This window comes from Syngnathus floridae, chromosome 7 (genome assembly GCF_059516105.1).
Source record: "Syngnathus floridae isolate MCC-2025c chromosome 7, RoL_Sflo_1.0, whole genome shotgun sequence".
NCBI lineage: Eukaryota > Metazoa > Chordata > Actinopteri > Syngnathiformes > Syngnathidae > Syngnathus > Syngnathus floridae.
Window position 1 is genome coordinate 13,579,439 of NC_142419.1, and position 21,330 is coordinate 13,600,768.

The 21,330-nt window shown below is 41.7% G+C and overlaps 1 protein-coding gene across 1 annotated transcript in view; it reads left to right on the forward strand.

Moving 5' to 3' along the window:
- LOC148395402 (uncharacterized) overlaps positions 1–21,320 on the forward strand; it is a 38,957-nt gene extending 17,637 nt beyond the window's left edge. The window contains exons 45-95 of the mRNA XM_088381666.1: positions 125–271; positions 1,605–1,823; positions 1,952–2,125; positions 2,252–2,383; positions 2,967–3,182; positions 3,551–3,729; positions 4,282–4,384; positions 4,466–4,624; positions 4,714–4,876; positions 5,413–5,516; positions 5,606–5,785; positions 5,851–6,072; positions 6,198–6,377; positions 6,458–6,649; positions 6,718–6,867; positions 7,051–7,154; positions 7,633–7,835; positions 8,564–8,784; positions 8,864–9,010; positions 9,133–9,297; positions 9,376–9,527; positions 10,188–10,356; positions 10,427–10,535; positions 11,036–11,172; positions 11,289–11,414; positions 11,696–11,875; positions 12,406–12,630; positions 12,718–12,844; positions 12,986–13,185; positions 13,303–13,515; positions 13,928–14,073; positions 14,169–14,296; positions 14,402–14,546; positions 14,935–15,067; positions 15,160–15,309; positions 15,374–15,500; positions 15,578–15,789; positions 15,857–16,019; positions 16,131–16,204; positions 16,735–16,895; positions 16,979–17,087; positions 17,231–17,397; positions 17,480–17,528; positions 17,991–18,137; positions 18,222–18,557; positions 18,673–18,770; positions 18,847–18,920; positions 18,988–19,067; positions 20,252–20,280; positions 20,348–20,467; positions 20,590–21,320. Of these exons, the coding sequence (XP_088237792.1) occupies positions 125–271; positions 1,605–1,823; positions 1,952–2,125; positions 2,252–2,383; positions 2,967–3,182; positions 3,551–3,729; positions 4,282–4,384; positions 4,466–4,624; positions 4,714–4,876; positions 5,413–5,516; positions 5,606–5,785; positions 5,851–6,072; positions 6,198–6,377; positions 6,458–6,649; positions 6,718–6,867; positions 7,051–7,154; positions 7,633–7,835; positions 8,564–8,784; positions 8,864–9,010; positions 9,133–9,297; positions 9,376–9,527; positions 10,188–10,356; positions 10,427–10,535; positions 11,036–11,172; positions 11,289–11,414; positions 11,696–11,875; positions 12,406–12,630; positions 12,718–12,844; positions 12,986–13,185; positions 13,303–13,515; positions 13,928–14,073; positions 14,169–14,296; positions 14,402–14,546; positions 14,935–15,067; positions 15,160–15,309; positions 15,374–15,500; positions 15,578–15,789; positions 15,857–16,019; positions 16,131–16,204; positions 16,735–16,895; positions 16,979–17,087; positions 17,231–17,397; positions 17,480–17,528; positions 17,991–18,137; positions 18,222–18,557; positions 18,673–18,770; positions 18,847–18,920; positions 18,988–19,067; positions 20,252–20,280; positions 20,348–20,467; positions 20,590–20,802 (7,859 nt within the window). The 3' untranslated portion in view covers positions 20,803–21,320. The remainder of the gene's footprint in view (positions 1–124; positions 272–1,604; positions 1,824–1,951; positions 2,126–2,251; positions 2,384–2,966; positions 3,183–3,550; positions 3,730–4,281; positions 4,385–4,465; positions 4,625–4,713; positions 4,877–5,412; positions 5,517–5,605; positions 5,786–5,850; positions 6,073–6,197; positions 6,378–6,457; positions 6,650–6,717; positions 6,868–7,050; positions 7,155–7,632; positions 7,836–8,563; positions 8,785–8,863; positions 9,011–9,132; positions 9,298–9,375; positions 9,528–10,187; positions 10,357–10,426; positions 10,536–11,035; positions 11,173–11,288; positions 11,415–11,695; positions 11,876–12,405; positions 12,631–12,717; positions 12,845–12,985; positions 13,186–13,302; positions 13,516–13,927; positions 14,074–14,168; positions 14,297–14,401; positions 14,547–14,934; positions 15,068–15,159; positions 15,310–15,373; positions 15,501–15,577; positions 15,790–15,856; positions 16,020–16,130; positions 16,205–16,734; positions 16,896–16,978; positions 17,088–17,230; positions 17,398–17,479; positions 17,529–17,990; positions 18,138–18,221; positions 18,558–18,672; positions 18,771–18,846; positions 18,921–18,987; positions 19,068–20,251; positions 20,281–20,347; positions 20,468–20,589) is intronic.
- The last annotated feature ends 10 nt before the right edge of the window (positions 21,321–21,330 follow it).

Sequence of the window (21,330 nt, forward strand, 5' to 3'; positions counted from 1 at the left end):
TATTATGTGATAAAATCTCTTATGGTTGGATAAAACCAAGGTTAATCTACTATGTACAGTTAATCAATTCACAGCCGCTCTTTCTGTAATCGATTTGATCGTTAAAAAAAAATGTTTATTCAAGGCGCAACATCTGTGGAAGAGTGTCAGCTTTGCTTGGCTGGCCATTACTGTGCCCGAGCTGGCCTCTCATCCCCATCTGGACCTTGCAAGCCTGGATTCTACTGCACAGAAGGCTCTGCAACTGCATCACCTTTTATCAATATCACAGGTAATGTTGAAAATGCTAGCAAATTGAAATATTGCATTTTAAACTTTTTTTTTTAATGCACATTGATTTTTTACTTAATTTCATCAGGGAAATTGCACTGCTGTCCTATTTCTTTCCCCCTTGGAATTACTTACAAAGGGCCTTTCACTTTTGAGTCAATCTAATGAATCAAGCCAACGTCACCAAAGTGGCTAAGAAATCTAATTATTCAGAACTGGTATGAGAAAGCTGATTCCAAATGATTTTTCTCAGCCCTTGTCAATTCCCCAATGAACATTTAGTTTGTGGATGACAGCTTGCTTTTAACTATATCAGCTCCTTAGGTGGCCGTACAGTGTCGTAAAGCCCCAAAGGTACAGTAGATGAGTGGAATGTATTCCCAATCCTGGAAGGAGGTTGTAAAACTAAATGGCAGTCCAATAAAAGCGTCATCGTGGTAGGCCGGCTGCTTAACCAAGTGAATCAATGTGGCCATTTTGTAAATCCATACATGTTGTTTGATGCACGAGCACATGTTGTGACTGACCTACAGGACATGACCATTACTTTATACTCATGAGTGAGGAGGATTCCACATGTCACAATGCACATTACAGAAACAAGAAAACACCAGATGAGCTTTTTGATCTGATTTGGCCACAGGATGTGAGTGCCCGCCCGGCCACGCATGTCCATATGGCAGTGCTAAACCATCCATCTGTGGCTCAGGAGCTTTTCAATCTTTATCTGGACAATCTGCATGCAACAGCTATTCCATAGATATGCAGAATAGTTATCTGCACCCTCCCTTTTGTGAAAACAGAAGAGGAGTTTATGGGATGAGAGCATTTTGTTCAGGTTTTTACTGCACAGAGGGTTCATCGGTTTTGTCTGCCTGTCCAATTGGCACTGTCAGTTTGTCACTCGGTAGGACGGCCTTCAGCGACTGCAAGCCAAAGGGCCTTCTGCAACAGCTCTGTTCTCATTGAGCCGTCTGGAGCCTGCAGCCCACGTCTGATGCCTCACCCCCTCCCATGGGAAGGGAATATCTCTGAATGAGTGTCTTTGCCTGAGCTGTGAATAAGAAACAATCACATGATTTTTATTTTATAGTCAATCCAGCACAGATGCTCTTGCTCTGTCATAATTCTAAAATAAAATTAAGAAATTAATTTAAAATAAAATTAAGAATTTTATTTTATTATACTAATATCTAAGAGGGAATTCAATGAGGAAAACCATCATTTATAAATAAATAGCTTAAAAAAATAAAAAATAAAGAGCTTGAAAACTATTTTTTTTATTATATATATATGTATATATATACATATATTTTTTTTTTTTTCTACCACAGGATATTTTTGTTTACACGAGTCCACGGCGTCGTCCCCAGTGTCCCAGCCTCACGGAGATATATGTCCCCCCGGACACTTCTGCCCTTCTGGTAGTGACTCACCCCAACCTTGCCTTGTTGGTAGCTTCCTTCCTGAGCAGGGCGCTTCCTCCATGTCTCACTGCCGCCCCTGCCCACCTGGGAAATACTGTCTCGGTCCCGGAGCTTCACGGCCTACAGGTAAGGGGATTGCACCTTCCGTCCCAACAGTCATGGAGCAATGCATCACACTAGCTTCGTTCCAATCTTATGAATTGTTTTGATTAATTTCTAATTAAAAATGTAACCATAACCTCTTTTTGTTGTAGGTTTGTGTTCTGCTGGATTCTTTTGTACCATCGGTGCAAGCAGTCCAGCACCTCGAGCCAACTCCTTTCATCTCAGCTGTCTTCATGAAATACTTCAGGAAATGTATCTCGTAAAAATGAACAATGTGTCCTGGATGTACAACATGTCGTGCTTTCACAACTCCTGCAATACCGGTAAAATATAATTGATTCAAGTGTAAAAAGAAGTTAATCAGTCAAATAAAAAGCTGTTTAAATCAGCTTGTGAAGGAAACTGAGCATAACTCAGACATTGTTCTTGCTGATTCTGTTCTGTCACAGAGGGAGACTCCGAGTGGGTCAAAGAGGATCTCCGCTCAGATTCCCAATTTATTGTTACTCACTCACCGCTACACCTCAAGAGTCTACACGATGGCAAATGTGCCACCTATACGGGAGATATGTGCCCCAAGGGTGGGTAAATCTCAAACGTCAACTCCATGGCTTTTCTACACACCCTCATACACACATATTCATGTTTAATTTTGCTATGACATATTCCTGATTTCCTCTGGGTCCCCTGGATTTTTAAGTCTTTTCCTTATGTTTTTATTAGTTCTCTATAATAACCCGGGAACATTGTTTAAAACAGGACTCCCCCACACAGGAATTGAGACATGCTGACAAAAGCAACTGATGTAAGGAGCAGTTTAAAATTCTTGGAGCAAAGTGGTTATTCTCCTAGGCTTGCATAAAAATTCAGTAGGTGTCAAACTCAAGGCCTGGGGGCCAGATACGGCCCGCCGTATCATTTTATGTGGCCCGCAAAGACAAATTGTGCATCAAATTTATATCTTACTAAAATTGCAAATTGTCTTAACTTTTAAAAATCATCTTTTTAAAATATTTGAAAAGTTTCCACTAGTCTGATATGAAAACAAATTGTCAGTTTGTTTTGTAGCTTATAATATGAGGGGTCCATAGTCATAGATAAGCCTCACTTGACCTGTAGATTCTTCTTGATAAATTTCAGGGATATTTTTCCTCTATTTTTCAGGTTTTTATTGTCCTGTGGGCTCTGCCTACCCGCAGCCTTGTGAGACGGGTTCTTTCTGCAACCAAGCAGGTCTGGAAGCCCCAGCTGGCCCCTGTGCTGCGGGACACTACTGCCCGAGAGGTTCTGAAGACCCCCGTGCCTCCCTCTGCCCAGCAGGCCACTACTGCCCTCTTGGAACAGCGCTTCCTCTTGCCTGCCCGCTTGGAACAATACAAAGTAAGATTTTAATATCGCAAGTAATTGAAATGCAACACCTAATCCTCTTAGTTGATATCCTTATAAGAACTGCTGTGTGCCTTTTACAGCTCAGTAATAGAGAAGAAAATTCTCTCCTGCGGGTACTTGTGAATGATTTCCGTCACAAAGTAGTTTAATCTTGTAATCTTGTCTTGCGGCAAATTGCTGGAAATGTATCAAATTTCGCCTTTGTGTTGTCACGTATTAGAAACTGCGACTTGATTCCAAAAGACTGAAACTACTATATATGATAATTCGGTTATAACATTAGTGGATAATCCTACACTCAGTTCTACGACACAATTACATTGGTGGAAACAGCTCTTCTCTAATAACATTCGTTCCAGACTCTGTTGGTGGGTCCTCAGCGGAATCGTGTCAGCACTGTCCTGCGGGTCATTACTGTCATCAGAGAGGCTCGAGTGAGCCAAGTGGCCAGTGTGCAGACGGTTACTACTGTCCGCCGGGACAGAACTCGGAGAGGCCGCAACAGCATGTCTGCCCACTGGGACACTACTGTGAGAAGGTCAGACAACCAGTGTCCCGAGTCTTGCAGCTATTTTCACTCATCACTGTCACATAATGTGAGGAATTGTTGTGTCAAGTCCTTGCTGGAGGTTGTTCTCATGTGGTTTGTTTTAATGAGGTTTTAAATTTTAATCATGCAGTATTGATAGACATTATCAATCCTTACCGTGTTTTCCGCACTATAAGGCGCACCGGATTATAAGGCGCCCCTTCAATGAATGGCCCATTTTAAAACTTTGTTCATATAGAAGGCGCACCGAATTATAAGGCGCATAGAATAAATAACTCAACGTTGCTCAAACGTTAATGTAATCACAATATAGTAACACTCAAAATAGTGATAACAATAACAATATGTCAATAACTCAACATTGCTCAAACGTTAATATCACAGTCCTCATCCACGAATCCATATTGGTCCATATATAAGGCGCACCGGATTATAAGGCACACTTTTGAGAAAATTGGAGGTTTTTAGGTGCACCTTATAGTGTGGAAAATACGGTAATATATAATATCTATTCTAATATAATCATTATGGTCACTTCAGGGCAGTGCAGAACCAATACCGTGCCAACCAGGTAGCTACCAGCCCAGTCAAGGCCGGGGTAGCTGTGAGTCCTGCCCTGCCGGTTTCTACTGCCAAGGTCAAGGTTAGTTTCAAGGCGAATTAGAAGACGGTTTTCCTCAGTCATCTAAATGCAAAAATGTAATCTAAATTTCGTGTAAATCAGGAACTTCCTTTGCACTTCTCTGCGAGAGAGGCTTTTACTGTCCGAGGGAATCGGTAACTCCACAGCCCTGCCCGGCGGGCTCTTACGGAAATCTGATAGGCTTGATGGAAGCGTGGCAGTGCTCTTCGTGTGACCCTGGAATGTACTGCCGAGGAACAGGTGCAATGTGTCCCCAGACTGAGACTTCTGCTGAAACTTTCTCGATCTATGATTGATGAAAGCAATGTATTACATGCTTTTTTCTGTAGGGAGTACTTTTCCCAGTGGCTTGTGTGCCGCGGGGTTTGTTTGTGTTGGGGGAGCATCTGAACCGTCCCCAACGGACAACGTGACTGGCTTTTCGTGTCCTGCTGGATTTTTTTGCTCTGCTGGGACTTTGGTACCACAACCATGCCCCAAAGGAACATTCAGGTTCATAATCTGCCATGCGGTGTATAAGCATTTACAATTTGCAAGGCTTTCAGACTCATGAATAACATCTGCTTCATAATTTTGATGAACCCCAGGTGGATCTCAATAAATTAAAATATTATGGAAAAGTTGGTTTATTCCAGGAGTTCAATTTAAAAAGTGAAACCTATTATATTATGCAAATTCAATAAAAATGAGGCATCGTACTTTTCAGAAGGGCAATTCTCACCTAATTTTTATATTAAAAAAACACCTTGGTTATTCCTTATGTATTATTCAAACTGAAATACATCAGTAAAATTATAGAAAATAATATCTGATAATAAAACTTTTCTCTGTGTAGCAAATCTGAAGACTTAATTAGTTTCAAAACAAAAAATTATAACATCAATGATCCAATCAAAAAATAAATCAATTTATTCATTTATTTAGTATAATTGGAATGAGTTAAAAAAACAACGCATCAAAAATATGAATTAATATATTAATCCACTTTTTTTATTTCTTCTCTCTGCTGTTTTAATTTAACATGACAGCGAGCAGAGCGGGCTGATGGATCAATCACAGTGTCGTACTTGCAGTCCGGGCTTCTACTGCTCAGAGACGGGCCTCTCAGCAGTATCTGGACCCTGCTTAGCTGGTATCAGCATAGAAATGGCTTAATTAGGACAGGCACATTTTACATCATAATCCTTGAGAAAAGCATTTGCTCAACACTTTTTGCTTCAGGGTTCTACTGTCTGGAGGGATCACAGACGGCTGCACCAATGTCGAGTGTGTCTGGAGGTGTGTGTCCAGCAGGGCACTACTGTGCAGAGGGTAGCAATGTCCCCTCCCCGTGCCCAACTGGCTCATTCCGAAATGAAACCGGAGGAAAATTCAAAGATGACTGCCAGCCATGCCCGCCTGGTAATCACACAACTTGATTTATATATTGGAAATGTTTTTCCACCATCTGACACATCTCTTGCCAGGATTCTACCAGGATCTGTTAGGCCAGATTGAGTGTAGGCGCTGTCCTTCCGGCTTCCATTGTGAGGCTCTCAGGCTAAGCTCAACTAGGGGGACTTCTTCTGGACTATCCAGTCCTCTTCCCTGCCCTGCTGGGTTCTTTTGTCCCAGGGAGACTCCAGATGGCCGACCCCTTCCTTGCCCCAAAGGCACATATGGGCCCAGTCAGGGTCTCACCTCTGAAGGTAAATTGCACAGAAACACAAGTCCGGTCCTCAAGGACCACCATGCTGTCTTAGATGTTTCCGTCCTCCGACACATCCGATTCAAATGATCATCAACAAGCTCAGTCACTTCTTTGTGTTTACAGGTGAGTGCTTAGCCTGTCCTGCAGGTCTCTTCTGTGGGTCTGAAGGTTTGGTAGAACCTTCTGGATGGTGTCTAGATGGATTTCTTTGCTTGATGGGAGCCTCGCTTCCAAACCCTACTGACAACACAACTGGGTCTCTTTGTCCACCTGGTGGCTTCTGCAAACAGGGGCTTAAAGCAGGTACAGCAAATTGGAACACTTTTGAGATGATTACAATAAATTTCTCCTTCAATGAATAAATCCTTCACGTTGTGCTGTAGGCGACTGTTGGTCCGGGTTTTATTGTGGGTGGGGCTCGAGCAAGGCAGATCAGACTCAGTGTCCGGCTGGTTTCTTCTGCCCTCGTGGAACATCTGCGCCCGTTCCCTGTCCCGCAGGAACTTTTAGCTCCATGACAGGAAACTCACACCTGAACAACTGTACTGAATGTACTGTTGGATACTACTGTGACGGTAGGAAAAAAAAAATCTTAGGAATAATCGCCAGGTGACCTAATACAATGTTATTTTCTGCATTTTAGTTGAAGGTACTGTGAAGCCCACATTGTGTCTCGCTGGGTATTACTGTCCGCTAGGAATGACGCAAGGAACGGGCTTACCATGTCCAACCGGTACTGTTCAGAACCAACTTGGAGCCTCAAGTATTGACGCTTGCCTTCCATGTCCTGCTGGTAATTTTTGGCTAACAGCATTTGAGCAATCTGATGAAATCCCAAAGATTGCATTGAAGAAGAAAAAAAAAATTCAGAAGTTTTAGTTTCTACTTGTCTTGCACTGGTCCACATTTGGGGATTGTTGGTATATAAAATCGATGTTATCAAATAACATTTTGCTTATTTTTTTATTTTTTTTAGGACTGTTTTGTTCTCAGCCTGGTCTTTCGCATCCCACAGGATTGTGTGAAGCCGGATATTATTGCCCCACTGGATCCACCAGCAAAAACTCTTCTGAATATCAGGTTGTTTTTCTTTTCTACAAAATATAACACGTTGATCCAACAAGTTATATGTCCTTGCCTTCACCTCCTATCAAATTCTTGATATTTACATCCCGTTTCATTTAATATGAAAATCCGTGTCCGAAACGAAACACACATCTAATCTCCAGATTTTCACTTTCCCCTGTGATGACCTCTTCATGTCATTAGCTTTCGCCCAATCAAATGAAATGTCAGATTTGTTTACAACATAGCCAAATGACAGTATTTCTACAAAATTGCATTTTGTTTCTCCTATTTGTACAACCTACTATTCAAATCCAATTACATCTTTGGTCTGACAAGAAATGTCATATTTCATTACATTACTATTGTAACACATCTATCATCAGCCATTTCCAGGAAGTCATTCTGGCAGTGCGTATTACTCTAAATAAGCACGGCCATTTTGTAGCTACACTGTATCAATACATACTAAATTACTTTTGCTCTTCTTCAGAGTCATTCTGCCAGAAGCCATCTTTGTCTTTCTGGCTACTATTGCCCCGCCGGAACAAAAAATCCAATTCCATGCCCGGCAGGCACGCTATCCATCTCCCGAGGTCTTAAGACGGTTGAAGATTGTCCCCCTTGCCCCCCTGGACATTTTTGTGATAGACCTGCAAATACACAACTCTCTGACGCTCTTCCGTGTCATGCTGGGTAAACATTATTTCAATGTTCTATTTTCTGCTTACTCTTGTCACTTGTGCAATAATATCCATCTATTTTTGAAGCCTTAGTATGTAATTAAGAGTGTTTTTTTTTTTCCTCACCTTTATGTAACTGTCAAAGGGAGGCATTCGCTTTGCTCTTTTCAGTTCTCTTGAAAAGATTGCCGAGTATTTGCTGTCAAATGCTTATGTTATGCAAAGTGCTCTCAGTTGGCTACTCATATTTCTATGAAAGTACAGTTCCAGACAAATAAGGTAACCAAAGGAACTCAGAAGAACAAAGACAGGAAGGTTGGAATTCATATTTTCTTACATGTTCAGTATTCAAGTGTTTATGAAGAAAAAACACCGTTCAAATCAAAAGCTTAAGTGCCGTAAATGGATAACTTGAAATTGTTCAATTCTTGGTGTGCGGTGGAATTGCTATATTATGAAATATGCATGTCTGTGTAGCCTCTCAGTAAACCGCAAACGTTAAATGGAAGCACTCTTCTTGGTTCTTTGAGATATATGACCTTTTTTTGATGATGTCAGGATAAAGAAGTTATGGTGTAAATCAATGTCATCTTATTAGAGAAATCTGGTTTTGTCCAGATTTTGTACATGATCCGTTTTTGGAGAAGTAGTCCTCATATGATGACAATTTAAACAAAATAGTTTTTATGGAAAAATTTTAACAACCCACAATAATGCTGTCGTCTCTGCTTTTACAAACAGATACGTTTGCCTTGGCGGCAGTTCTAGTCCCGCCCCTTCCGACGGTTCCCATGGCTACCGTTGCCCCGCCGGCCACGGCTGTCCTGTCGGCTCAGCCAGAGCGCTGCCGTGCGAGCCCGGCTCTTACAGCCCTTCTTCCGGAGCCGCCGAGTGCATCCTATGCCCCAGAGGAATGATGTGTTCCTCTTCAGCCACCTCGGAGCCCGCCATCTGCCCACTCGGTGAGCAGGAGTCGAGTATGAGTCAGATCATTAAACATTGCCTCTCGGCAGGTAAATCAACTCCATATCAACTGTGTAGGTCACTATTGTCCTGTTGGAACAGCACTGCCTCAACCTTGTCCTTTAGGGACTTTCAACAATCAGACAGGCGCACACTCCCACTCACTTTGCACAGCCTGTCCTTCTGGATCCTTTTGCAGCACATATGGAGCTTCATCACCACAAGGTGCTTAATTTAGCCCTGGCCTGTATTTTGCAAAAACATAACAACCATCCTACTGTTGTACTATTCAAGCAGTCTAAAAAAAGATAAGGAAGTTTATAATGCCCCTTTTGAATTGTGTCAAGGTTCTTGTATGCAAGGCTATTTCTGCCAAAGTGGAGCCATGGGACCAACTCCACAAAACTCTGATAACTTCGCTGAGAATGGGCCTTGCCCTGCAGGTCACTATTGCCCGGCGGGGTGCTTCTCTCCGATTCCTTGCCCTCTTGGCAGCTTCCGCAACACGACTGGTAATCAAGAAGTTTTTGTTCTGGTTGTTTGCTGTAAAAAACTAAAGTGAGTGTTTTGATTTTATTGTGCTCTTGTAGGAGGTGTATCCTTGGAGAGCTGCTCTGCTTGTCCTGCGGGTCACTACTGCTCCGCTGAGGGTCTCGCCAGCCCCACTGGGCTCTGTGCGGCCGGTTTCTTCTGCCCTTTTGATTTCTCTTCAACCACTGCGTATGCCTTCCTGTGCCCCAAGGTATGTCTCGGTCTACCTTTGTTGTTTTCCTGTGCAAAAGTTCACTAGTTCTTTTTATGTTTGAAAAAAAATGTCACAGCACACCATCAAACAAAAATATAGAAAAAAAATGATCTAGTCTGAATTTACTACAAAATTCCGTTAACTTTTATTGAAGTAGATGAACTGTCTGAATAATTTGTGGTTCATTTTCCATGAGGACCAAAAATAAAATCACGTATTAAATCGCAATGTTGAGGGGCAATTATATTATTTTTCAAAATTGCTAGGCCCTAATAAATTAAGCAATTTTTGCACGATTTTTATTAAAAATAATACTGATTGTTGGAGCCAACCCTAAAACAATTTCGCAATGTTGAGGGGCAATTAGATTATTTTTCAAAATTGCTTGGCCCTAATAAATTAAGCAATTTTTGCACAATTTTTATTAAGAATAATACTAGTTGTTGTAGCCAACCCTAAAACAAGTTCACAATGTTGAGGGGCAATTAGATTTTCTTTCAAAATTGCTAATTGCACAATGTTTTTATTAAAAGTAATACTGCTTGTTGTAGCCAACCCTAAAACAATTTCGGTATAATCTACATCTGACAAAAAAATTCTCTTGTCATTGACAGTATTTCTATACCATTTTGAATGCCATGTTTGCTTCTCCCCAAGGGCCACTATTGCCCAAACGGTTCTGCCCTCGCTCTCCCATGTCCCAGTGGAGAGTACCAGCCAAATCCAGGCTCCGACAACTGCATCCCCTGTCGACCTGGCTTCTTCTGCGAGGAGGCCATTCTAGGCGAGCCTCAAATCTGCCCACCGCATTCATTCTGCCCAGCAGGTATAATAAAAGTGATCAAATATAATTCTGAATCAAAATAGGAATCACTTTATAATCATCCTCTTTACAGGTACCATGGTGCCTCATCCATGCCCGAATGGGTCATATAGTGATCCAAACAAAAGAGGACTACAGGAGGCCCGAGAGTGTTTACCTTGTCCCCCGGGGAGGTTCTGCAGGTAAATAACAAAACAAAATGCTAGCAGAGCTCACGCATGACAGCACTTTTACACCCACATGACCTCCTGTCAGGTGGCACGTGTTCGTTGGCAAGATACGAAACGCAGATGCACTGTTAGCATGCATGCGAGGACATATTTGCTCAAAGGGAAATAATTGTGTTTCTGCTTTGCTCGCGTAAGCTAACGTACTGCCAATTTAACACTTGTAATGAGCATCCGAGGTAAAAAAAATTGTTATAATGACATCGGTGACAATACGCAAAAAATAATAAAATATATAGAATAAAATATAATAAATAATCAAATAAAATATACAAAAAATATAAAAATCTCACCGATCACCTCTTTAATATTCCCAAGAAACCCCAACGTCACTGCTGAGCTATTTTTAAAACATGCCCGCTGGCTGCCCTAGTGGCTACATGGTACCCCGCGGGCACCTTAGCGGTGACCCTTGATCCATTCTTTCTACTCCTGCATGTTCTTCCTTCCAACAGAGCTGGTCGGATACAAGGAGCGTGTGCTGCAGGGTATCTATGTGTTTATGGCAGTGCAGATTTAACTCCTCGGGGATCATTGCCAGACCTGACCCAGTGTCAGTGGGGGATGCAATGTGCCGGACCATGCCCACCAGGTCCACTTCTTCACCGGCATTACATCATTTTCAATTCTCCAGTTATTCTCTGTAAAATAAAACGTATGACTAATATTAGCTATAAGGTGGAAGTAACTTTGTATCCTTATTTTTAGGTTTCTACTGTCCCGAGGGTGCTGAACAGGCTGTGGTGTGTCCTGAAAATACCTTCAGAAGTTATTCAGGAGGTGCCAGCGCACAGGATTGTTTGACATGTCCAGCTGGACACTGGTGCCGACCCGGTATTATGTGCTCATTATGTGCTTTAAATTGGTCAGACTGATGGGAAAAGTTTTTAACTTCTATCATGCTTGTCTGACATGGTGCTAATTGGACTCAGTGTGCAAGAGGATAAAAAAAAAAACACTGTTTGGGGAATTATGTCCAAGCCTCGACTCTACAAGGCTCCCAAATGACATCATAAAATCAATTCTTCAACCCGGGTGCTCGGACTGTAATAAATGTGCAGTGGAAGAGACTCCATCCATCATTAATCGAAATCCCAAAATTTGTTTGTTTACAGGCGAGCCACATCCTCGTCCGTGCCCCGCTGGTCATTATTGTAACAGTTTGCCAGGAGGTGACAGTAACGGATGGATCGGGCCCAAGCCGTGTCCCGCTCACACCTATCGAGCCGATCCCGGAGCGGGCAGTATAGGCGACTGCCTTCCTTGCCCTCCCGGGTCCCACTGCAACAGCACAGGTGCCGCACAAAGCATCTCAAACAATGAGCACCACTCTACTCCTTGAAATGTTAATTAAAGTGGCGGCGGACTTATTCATAATGTTAATTAAAATGGCAAATGCAAAGTAGACACGTTGTGCAATATCTTATAATGAGGTGTAAAATGTTGCGTGGAGCTTCACCATGTTATGCTTCTCTTCTAGCTCGACATGACTCAAATTCAAAGCAAACTGCTTTTCCGGGTTATTTTAATTTCAGTTTATGTGCACACTATTATCCTTTGTCATCGAGCCTGTGGCGGAGATAAGAATGGAGTCGTTTTAATATGACTGAAGACCGTGAATTTAAAACACATTACGTGAGGTGACATTGAAGATTGAGCGGTGGATTTATAACAGATCTTTTTTTTTAATCTACCAAACACCTGCTAGACATAATAAAAAAAAACATATTGATATCATATCTATGAGATGATTCTCCCGTCTTTATAAACATGGCGCTATCTCATAAATGATTAAAGAGCTCATTTCAGAACAACTTTCTTTCAGGCCTTGCAGATTATTCCAAAAATCCTTGCCCACCTGGATTCTGGTGTACTGGGTCTGGAGGACCCATTTTCTGTCCAGCGGGAACAAAGAGGATCCTGCCTGGTGCTGCTGAACCTAGCCAATGTGAACCATGTGCTGGGGGGACCTTCTGTCCAGACCCTCAGGAAACCGGGGAACCCAATGTGGATGGGATCCCATGTAGGGCCTCTTATGAATGCCCCATAGGTGAGTTTAGTCACACTTACCGTGAAAATGCAGATATGAAAATGATGACAAAGAAGGGAATGAAAATATTTTTTGTTGACTCTTCAGGTTCAGCCTCGGAGAAGTTGTGCAGAGCTGGTTCATACTGCGGACCGCAGACTGCTGAGCCTGAAATTTGTCCGGCAGGTTATATTTGTCCAGCGGGGTCACGGTTCTACAATCTCCCCGAACAACTGTGAGCACACTAACCTTTCAATAACCAAATATTTCTTGGCATAGAAGGCATTTTTTAAAGGTGATTTTGATAAGGGAGCTTACTGACTCTGCAGTGTGTGGATTTTAAAAAAAAATAACCTTCGTTGCACTCCCTCCGCAGCTGTCCGTTTCCTTTCTACTGCCCGGCCAACAGTTCCTCAATGAAGTCTTGCGATGGCGGCTCAAAACCTGTCAACATCAGCCGACTTAGAGGATCCCAAAAGTGCTGCTGCAGTATATGTGAAGGTGGCACCTATCGACCTTACCTATCAACTCTCTTCGAATGCCTGCCATGCCCTCCAGGATACTTTTGCCCACCAGGTGTGTACATCCAAAAAAAGGACACCGTCAATGTCAAGTTGTATTTATATATGGAAGAAAAAAAAATCCACTCATCCTTGTCGTCCATATTTCACTTTCTGTGTTTTCATGACATAGGTACTGATGACTACAAGAGCAACTCTTGCCCCGAGGGGTATGTTTGTCCAACTGGATCCACACAACCGACACCTTGCCTCCCTGGCTCCTTTGGCAACCTGACCAAAGCTCCGACACTCGGCGACTGTCACTCATGTCCGCCCAACACCTTCAACCACCTCCATGCCCAGAGGGCCTGCTTCCCTTGTGGTAGTTCCTCCTCTTCGCCACCAGGTTAGATTGCCTCATCCATATCTACTATATGTTCTGTATCACCATAAACCATATGGGGAAGAATACTTGGACCTTAATTCATTCACTACGGCTATAGATGTCGAATATCCATTTTAACTGGGCTGGCACTGAATGAGTTAAACGAGAAGTGAAAATGTAAGAAAGTCCACAACTGGCTTTATTCCAAGTATTGGAACTCATTTGTTTTGAGAACATTGCTTAGCCAAGCTTGATCAGACAATGGCCTTCCACAAAATTGGAAGGATATTATTTTCAACTTAAAAGGCATCATGTCCTTCCTTTCCCATTAACCTGATAAGAAAGAGCCGAGTCCCAATTTTTTTTTTTTTTTGCCGATACTGTTATTCTTACCGCTTCGGAATAGCCACGTGGCACATTTATGTTTTTGTAGGTTCTTCATCTTGTAGCTGCACTGGCAAAAATCGCTCTTTTCAGCGCTCGGACGGTGCCTGCTTGTGCAGAACCGGTTTCATCTTTTATAACGAGCTGGACTTCAAAAGCTCCACTTCTGACAGTGCGCTCGACTGCCAGCCTGAGGTCACTCGGAATTCTATTACATATACTGAAAGCAAGTCAGACGTATACTACTAACTGGATATGATGTACAACATTCATGTTTGTGTACGTTTTAGCTATACAAGAGATGCGCTCCAGGGCAGGTTCGGCTTGCAGCCTCTAGAGAATGTGCATCACCTTCTCTTTACTCCTGTAATGTAACATGTGGACCAGATGGAGGAACTCTGGATGTGGAGATGGGCATGTGATTAACACTCACATTTGTGTTTCACTCCATAGTCTGTAAAAGTGTTGTCATTTCCATAAAAATGTTTGTCGTGACTTTCAAGTGCGGTATTGTTTTCCCCAGCTGCCATTGTCAGCGATACGTGTCTGCTGAGGAGCTGTGCGACGCTTCCTGCCTCTCCAAAATGCCTCAATTATCAGCTCATGTCGCTCCAGATGGACAGTTGCTCCTCAGCGTTAAAGAAAAAGACAGCACAGTCTGGGTCAAAGTAAGATTTTGAATGATAGGCTTGGTAAAATTTACTGATTATGACTAATTGCTACTGTTTTATATTACTATGTGGACTTTTGTTCTGGTGTACCTTGACTTTCTGGGTGGACTGTGTTTGTCTGTCTGGATCAATTTTCATGTCTCTCAATAAAACACGACAAATACTGCCGGTCCAAAGGCTCAAAATGAAAATATTATTTTACTCTAATGGGAATTTATGAAGCAAAGCTGTCCTTGGTTTTCCAATTTTCAAGACAAGCAAAACAAGAAGACGTGCAGTCACATTCATAAGTGAAAGTTAATTGGTTTTTTTCTTCAGTTTTATGATGTTGATATTTTGTCTTACATCAGTGGTTCTCATTGGATTTTTTTTTCTTCCCCTTCAGACTTTAGTGGATGTTTTAGGACCAGACCCCCGTGCAATGAATATTGGCAAAGTCCATTTGGTTCAGTTTGCTGCTCAAGGAGTGTTTGGTTGGATTCCCAAGCAAAGAGAAGACATTGAAATATTTCTTTCCGGTGATTTGACTTTCCAATCACAATCATCTATTTTCACTGTAATAACATTATTAAAAATGGAAAAATTATTGACTTAATTTGTCTGTTCTCAGAATCAATAGATGTCTTTGCTTCCACACGGAAAAAGAGAACCGCAGACGATAATGAAGACGACTTGCCTGTCCTTCCTCGTATTCCAAATCCAGTTGCTTGTCTGTCCACTGGTGACATGCTCATTTTCCATCTAACCATTAACCACACAGGTAACTTTAATTTAATTTAATTTTATTTTATTTTGACTGTACTAATTCATTGGCTACCAATAAGATCGCAGTCTCAGCCACTTCCCTTTCTACGAGAAAGACCACTTATTCAACAGTAACCCCAGCTGGGACTTTGGGGTCTTCAGACGTGTGCAAACACTCATCAAGCAGTCAAATCTGAATAACACATGGTAAGCCCCTGCTGGAATAACTTCAGAGTACAATACTTCAATATTTCCGATGTTTATACTGTTTGATCTCCCATCAGGTTTGCTCATGCGTTTTGGGAAGCGGGAAAATATGTATTCCTGGACAGCGCCGTCCCAGATTGGAGTTTGGTGGTAGTGGTGAGTGAGGATGGGACAGAATGTGACCCTCGGGCTCCGACCTTCCAGGCCATGACCCCGGCACACCTTATCAGATGTGGAGTCATCAAGAAACATCGACTAAACCTTCTACCAGATTGGGGGACAATCGCAGGTCAGTATCCAGCGCTGCTGTTTTTTTGTCACACAATCATCTAACGTGACATCCACACTCTATTCAGGCCTCCTGAGTCTGCTCTTTGTGGTCGTCGTGGCCGTGACCACAACAGTTGTGGTTCTTTGGCCCAACAACGCCAAGCTGGTCTCCCAGTGGAGGACAAAGCCCAAATGGCGGAGTCTCGGAGAACCTCTGCGTCCTGTGGACTGTTCATGCAGTGAACACAGGTACATTAAGCCGGGATAATTAAATTGTCTTTTGAGGTTGCTTTATTTGACCAAGACTTAAGAAAGCTACAGAATCCCTATTTTTATGACTTTTATTTGTTTCCTCTTTAGTCTCGCTGGCTCTCCAGGGAGTCGAGGTGTCGGAGAGGGTGCGGAGGCTGAGGAGCCGACTATCTCCAAAGGTGGTAAGCTCGCATTTAAATGTAGATCTGTATTGAGTAGGAAGCTTAATGGAGCTTGAAAATAAATTTGTCGCACACATTTGTAACTGTCTCTGAACATTGTGAAAGATTATTATCCTGTAAAAAAAACAACTTATGGTTTAGATGTTGTCATAGCAAGGCTAAAACAAATGTAATGAAGGCCGCGAGGCACTACCAGTTCAGTAACCTCGTATCGACTCGAGCTTCAAGTTTCCTCATTGTGCTCTTTTGTATTATTCATGCAGCTTTATAGCATATTTTAATGTCCGCAAGCTGCATTAAAAGTCCACAGAGCGTGACCGGGCAACATTTAAGAGCTCCCACCCCGATTTGATTGATGATAAGAGAACACAACGGCCATTATCACGTTGAACTGTGCTAGTATTTCTATCTCTCCGTTACCCTTTGTGATTTTAATTGTGTAGTTATTATTCGTTACATGCACCATCTCGTCCTGTCAAAGTCAAGAGTTATTAGCGCCGATAAGGTGACTCGAGTCTGTTCCGACGTAGGAATGGTATCAGGGCGCTGCGATTTGGAGGAGTTCAACGTCAAGACGTTGTACGACAAACTGGAAGATCAAAACCTTCACGTGGCTTCGCAGTTGGCGCGGCATCGGAAAGATACGCAGGAGTTTTATCGGAACATTAATCAACAGGTGGACGCCCTACAGGTGAGATGAGCAAACACTTTTCAAATACTTTGACAATGTCTGGTGTTCTCAAGTGACACTTGCTTTGTTTTTGTTTTTTTAAGAATGTGTTTGAGAAGATGGATGGTAAAAAGCTGCATATCCTGAAACAACTGCTAGCGTCTCAAAATGCTACGAAGGATAACCCGACTGTTAAAAATAGTAATGATGAAGGTAAGAAAAAAAATTCTAGTCATGTAAAATACATTTTATTTTGATGAATATCTTTTTTTTCAATTTTAATTATATGTTTTCACATTTATTTTATTTAATAAATAAGATTTTTTTAATCTCATTTAATCTCTGGTATTTACCAGTTTGTGAATCTGCAGCACTACTGGAAGCTGTTCTCAAATCTGTGGAGACCCTTTTATATAAGATGAACCAAGAGACTTGGCATACCCAGGATCAGCCCTTTCACTTACACAGCCACAGTCAGGAACATGAACGACAGGCTCAGAACAGTAACGATGAGACCACACTGGTACAACATCCAATTTGAACCTTTAATTTAATAACTGAGAAATTCATTCATAAAAGTATTGATTCCAAATATTCATGTCTAGGTTTCACCTATAGATTTAACCCAAACGGAAGCACTTTGCCATGATGCAAGTAAGTAACAAACCTTCAAAGTAGTTGATTCGTAGTATTTCTTTTTTTTTCTTGCAGCTAATTCAACTTAGCTCACATCACAACAAGCAGCAAATTTGCATAGTGAACAAATGTTTCAATAAAAATGGATCAAATCTACCGTAAAGGTCAATTTAAAATAAAAATAATTAAATTGTGTCTTTTTATTTATTTATTTGACTTGAAGGCCCCCTACCTTAATGAGCTGGGTATACAAATGACAGCTATGTAGGGATCACCTTAAGGAAAGAACATCTGAACACAAATGGTGCAGCAACATATGTAGACAGACAACATAATAAAATTTGCAAGCATATTTACTCTGTCATCTGCAAAAAAATGACTAATACTTAGAAATATGTCAAAGAAATTGTGTTCAATAAATGCTTCATTTTTTTGGATAAGATTTCCTTTTTCCGTCAATTACAATTTGTTTTTTCTTAGTGCATTCAAAGAGGACTGCTCCCTGTCTCAGTGATGTGGATTTAGCCAAGCTAGTCAGCATATCTCCCTTGTACAAGACCCTGCAAGAGATCCACCAATCCCTCCAGAATCCCACCCCAGCTCATCCCATTCAACCTCTCCCCAATGGTAAACAAACACAAAAATCCCCCAAAGCAACCAACCGGTTTTCGAAAATCCCCAAATAAACTCTCATTTCCTCTGCTTCCACAGTAATTTGTCATTCATCCCAGGAGAACCCGAAAGTGCAACTCATTCCAACCGCGCTGGACAGCCTCTCGCCTCCGCACTCGGCCGTTTTCCTATTTGGCTGCCGGGTGATGGAGCTGCTTGAGAAATCCCTCCCGTTGCCCCCTTCTGTGCTTCTCACGCTAACCAAGTCTCTTCCACTTTTGCCAGCGTGCTCCGATAATTGCCTGCTGGCACATTGCAGGGGGGACTTTTATTTTGACGCCGGCCATCAAGTTCTTTATCTATCCGAGGCTAAGCTCCAGCACGTGGGACAATTTATCGCCATCATTCTTCAATCCATGGTGCACGTAGCATCAGGTGATTGCAAAGATAAACTGAAAATTCAGCTAATCCCCTTTGGAAGCAGTTGAACCACTTTTGAAAAGTATTTCTCGATTTCTAAACCAGATTTTAAATGTATTCCTCAATCCAGGAAACAATGCCCAGAGCTTCATGCAGGCTCTTCATGATGCAATCTCAGCTCTAAGTCTTCAACTATTCAGCCTGTCTTTCAAACAGAGCACAGCAGAGGTGCGTATTTGATGTTTCAATATCACCACTGATACCATATGGCATCATTTGACTGAATGAATCTTTCTCGCCCCAGGGTGCACTAAGCGAAGAATTTATCAACGTCAGAGTTCCCAAAGGAGTACATTTCACTGATGTATTAGACGCGAGGTGAGCTAATAAAAAAGTGGAGTCGAATTTCCACATTTATTTCACGCTATGAATTTTCTTCTTTCAGAGCGGAGAAATACAAGCATCCCATTTTAGAGCAGTTTTTTGCAAATCTCTCATTAAGTACAACTGAGGACACTCAGTCAAGTAAGAGCCCTCACACAAAAGATGTTTTTTAAATTTTGTAATACCTTCTCACACCACAAGAGGGAGCACTCGTGCTACCAACCACACCTAAATAATTATTGTTGTGCTGACGCGGGCATACTTGTCCTCTTCATCTGTTTAAATGAGAATATATGATCACAACCTAAAGCAGCAATTATGTAGGAGTTTGGAACATAATGTTGATTTAGCAAAAGTATTTCCATCAGCACAAAAGTGTCCTGCTGTTATTAGTCAAACAAACCAAGCGTCTCCGCCTCCACGCCTCTGGGCTTCCGCAAGCCTCACAGCAGGCAGCGGTGTCAACTTTTCAGCCGCTGTACTTTCAAACGGAGACCTTAATTATACCCGCTGGGAAATTGGTTTGCATTGCAATCATGGGGAAATTTATTAAGATCACCAATTGCGTCAGTCGGTCATAAACATATAAATAGTTCATATTCCTATCGCTCACCGTTTGTAAACAACACACGTGTGCATTGGACCATGAAACAATTTACAATGGATCTAAAATGTTAGAAAACAGCTTTAACAAGCCTGGATGGAAAAAAATAATAATGATGCATGGTTGGTATCTTTTCATCAACAAAGAATATGCATTGATTGTGAAAACCACACTGGTCCAATTATTTATATATTTTTATTATAGTTATTAAATGATGCATGCATCTATAGACACCAATAATGCTTATAAATAAATACATGTTTAGAATTTTTTTTTACCGGTTGGTGATTTTAAAACAAGACATCCCTGAAACATTTTGACCGTCTACACAGCACCTGGTTAAATATTCAGAAATTAAAAACGTCAACCCTAAAAAAAATAATAATAATAAAAAAAAGTCCTTTTCAAGTACCACTCTCATTATGACAAAGACAGAAAAGCGAAGTGGAGAAAAAAAAAATCTGCAATCTCCCCACATGAATAATGCTAATAGACTCATTCAAACAAATAAACACGTCCATTTGCAAATAGAAAGTGTGACCCCATTTGATGTTCGTGGGAGGAAATGACCCTGGAGTCACACTGCTTGCTTTGGCTTAAAAACTTTTGGTTCCAGGTGAATTGGTCCAATTTCTTCCGCGGCAAAAAATAATGTGCTTTTTGGATAATGACGATTCTATCAAACACTGACCAAAAATCACTTCCTTTTTTTTTTTTTCAGTTTTACCAACAAATGAGTCTCCAATGGAGGTATGTGTGGCACAAACAAAATTATCTTCATTCTCTTAGCCCGTTTAAAAAAGTAGCTGTTTTCAAGGCGACCTGCGTGGAAGAGGAGATAGATCGCATGAACGAAGCCTTCTTGGAGATCAGCAGGCAGCTGGAGAGTAGAGGTCATGTGAGCAAGACAGAAAAGGAGGAAGAAGACCAGTCTGTGGTAAGCTGTTGCTAAAAAGTGTTTGTTTGTCGAACTCATCTTATAAAACACTGATTAAATTATCAACCAACACAAGAAATCACATCTTGAGTAACACGCTGCGTGATTGTGTCCTGTGGCAGAGGTCAGCTCTGCCAAGCTTGAGCCGTAATGAAACACTCCTGCTGGATTTGAAGAGACGCTACATATCTCAGCGCCTCGATGAGCTCCAAATCACATTGGAGCGCATCGGGCGGCAGCGACCAGGCAGCGTGTCCAGCGCTGGGACGCACGATTGCAGCGGCACGACTCAGCGGGCGCCTCCGGAAAGCTACGCTGGCACGGAACATTTGTGATTCCTCCTGCGGTATTCCAGCTGGTTGCGCTCGAGGCCAGCAACCGGCGGAGACAGAGGTCTTGATAAGAGTGACCTTGATAGTCACGTATCAGCACAATAAAGTTGAAGCTTTGATATGCTACTGGGCTCACAGATACCACAGAGTCCAAACGTGCTGCATCATTCAAATCACAGTTTAGAATATAACTTAAGCGTGTGATGATCTTGTGAGACCACATTTTTATGCGGCTGCTTAAAGAAGTAAACACTGGTAGTTTAGATTTTTCCGGAATTTATTTTCCACATTTTCACGTCACCATTTTTTTAAAGAATTTGGGGTTTGTACACTTTCTTTTTCGAACCCACCCTGAGATATTCTTGCCCCCCCCAAGGAAAAACAGTGTTTGTACACACTGAAAAGACCAAAATAAAAGGAAATAAAAAGTAATTAGAAAAGAACGATTCAGAAAAATAATCAAATTGTTATTTTTTTTCCCCTGTATTACTATTGCAATCAAATAAATATATTTTAAGGTCGTCTTTGCAA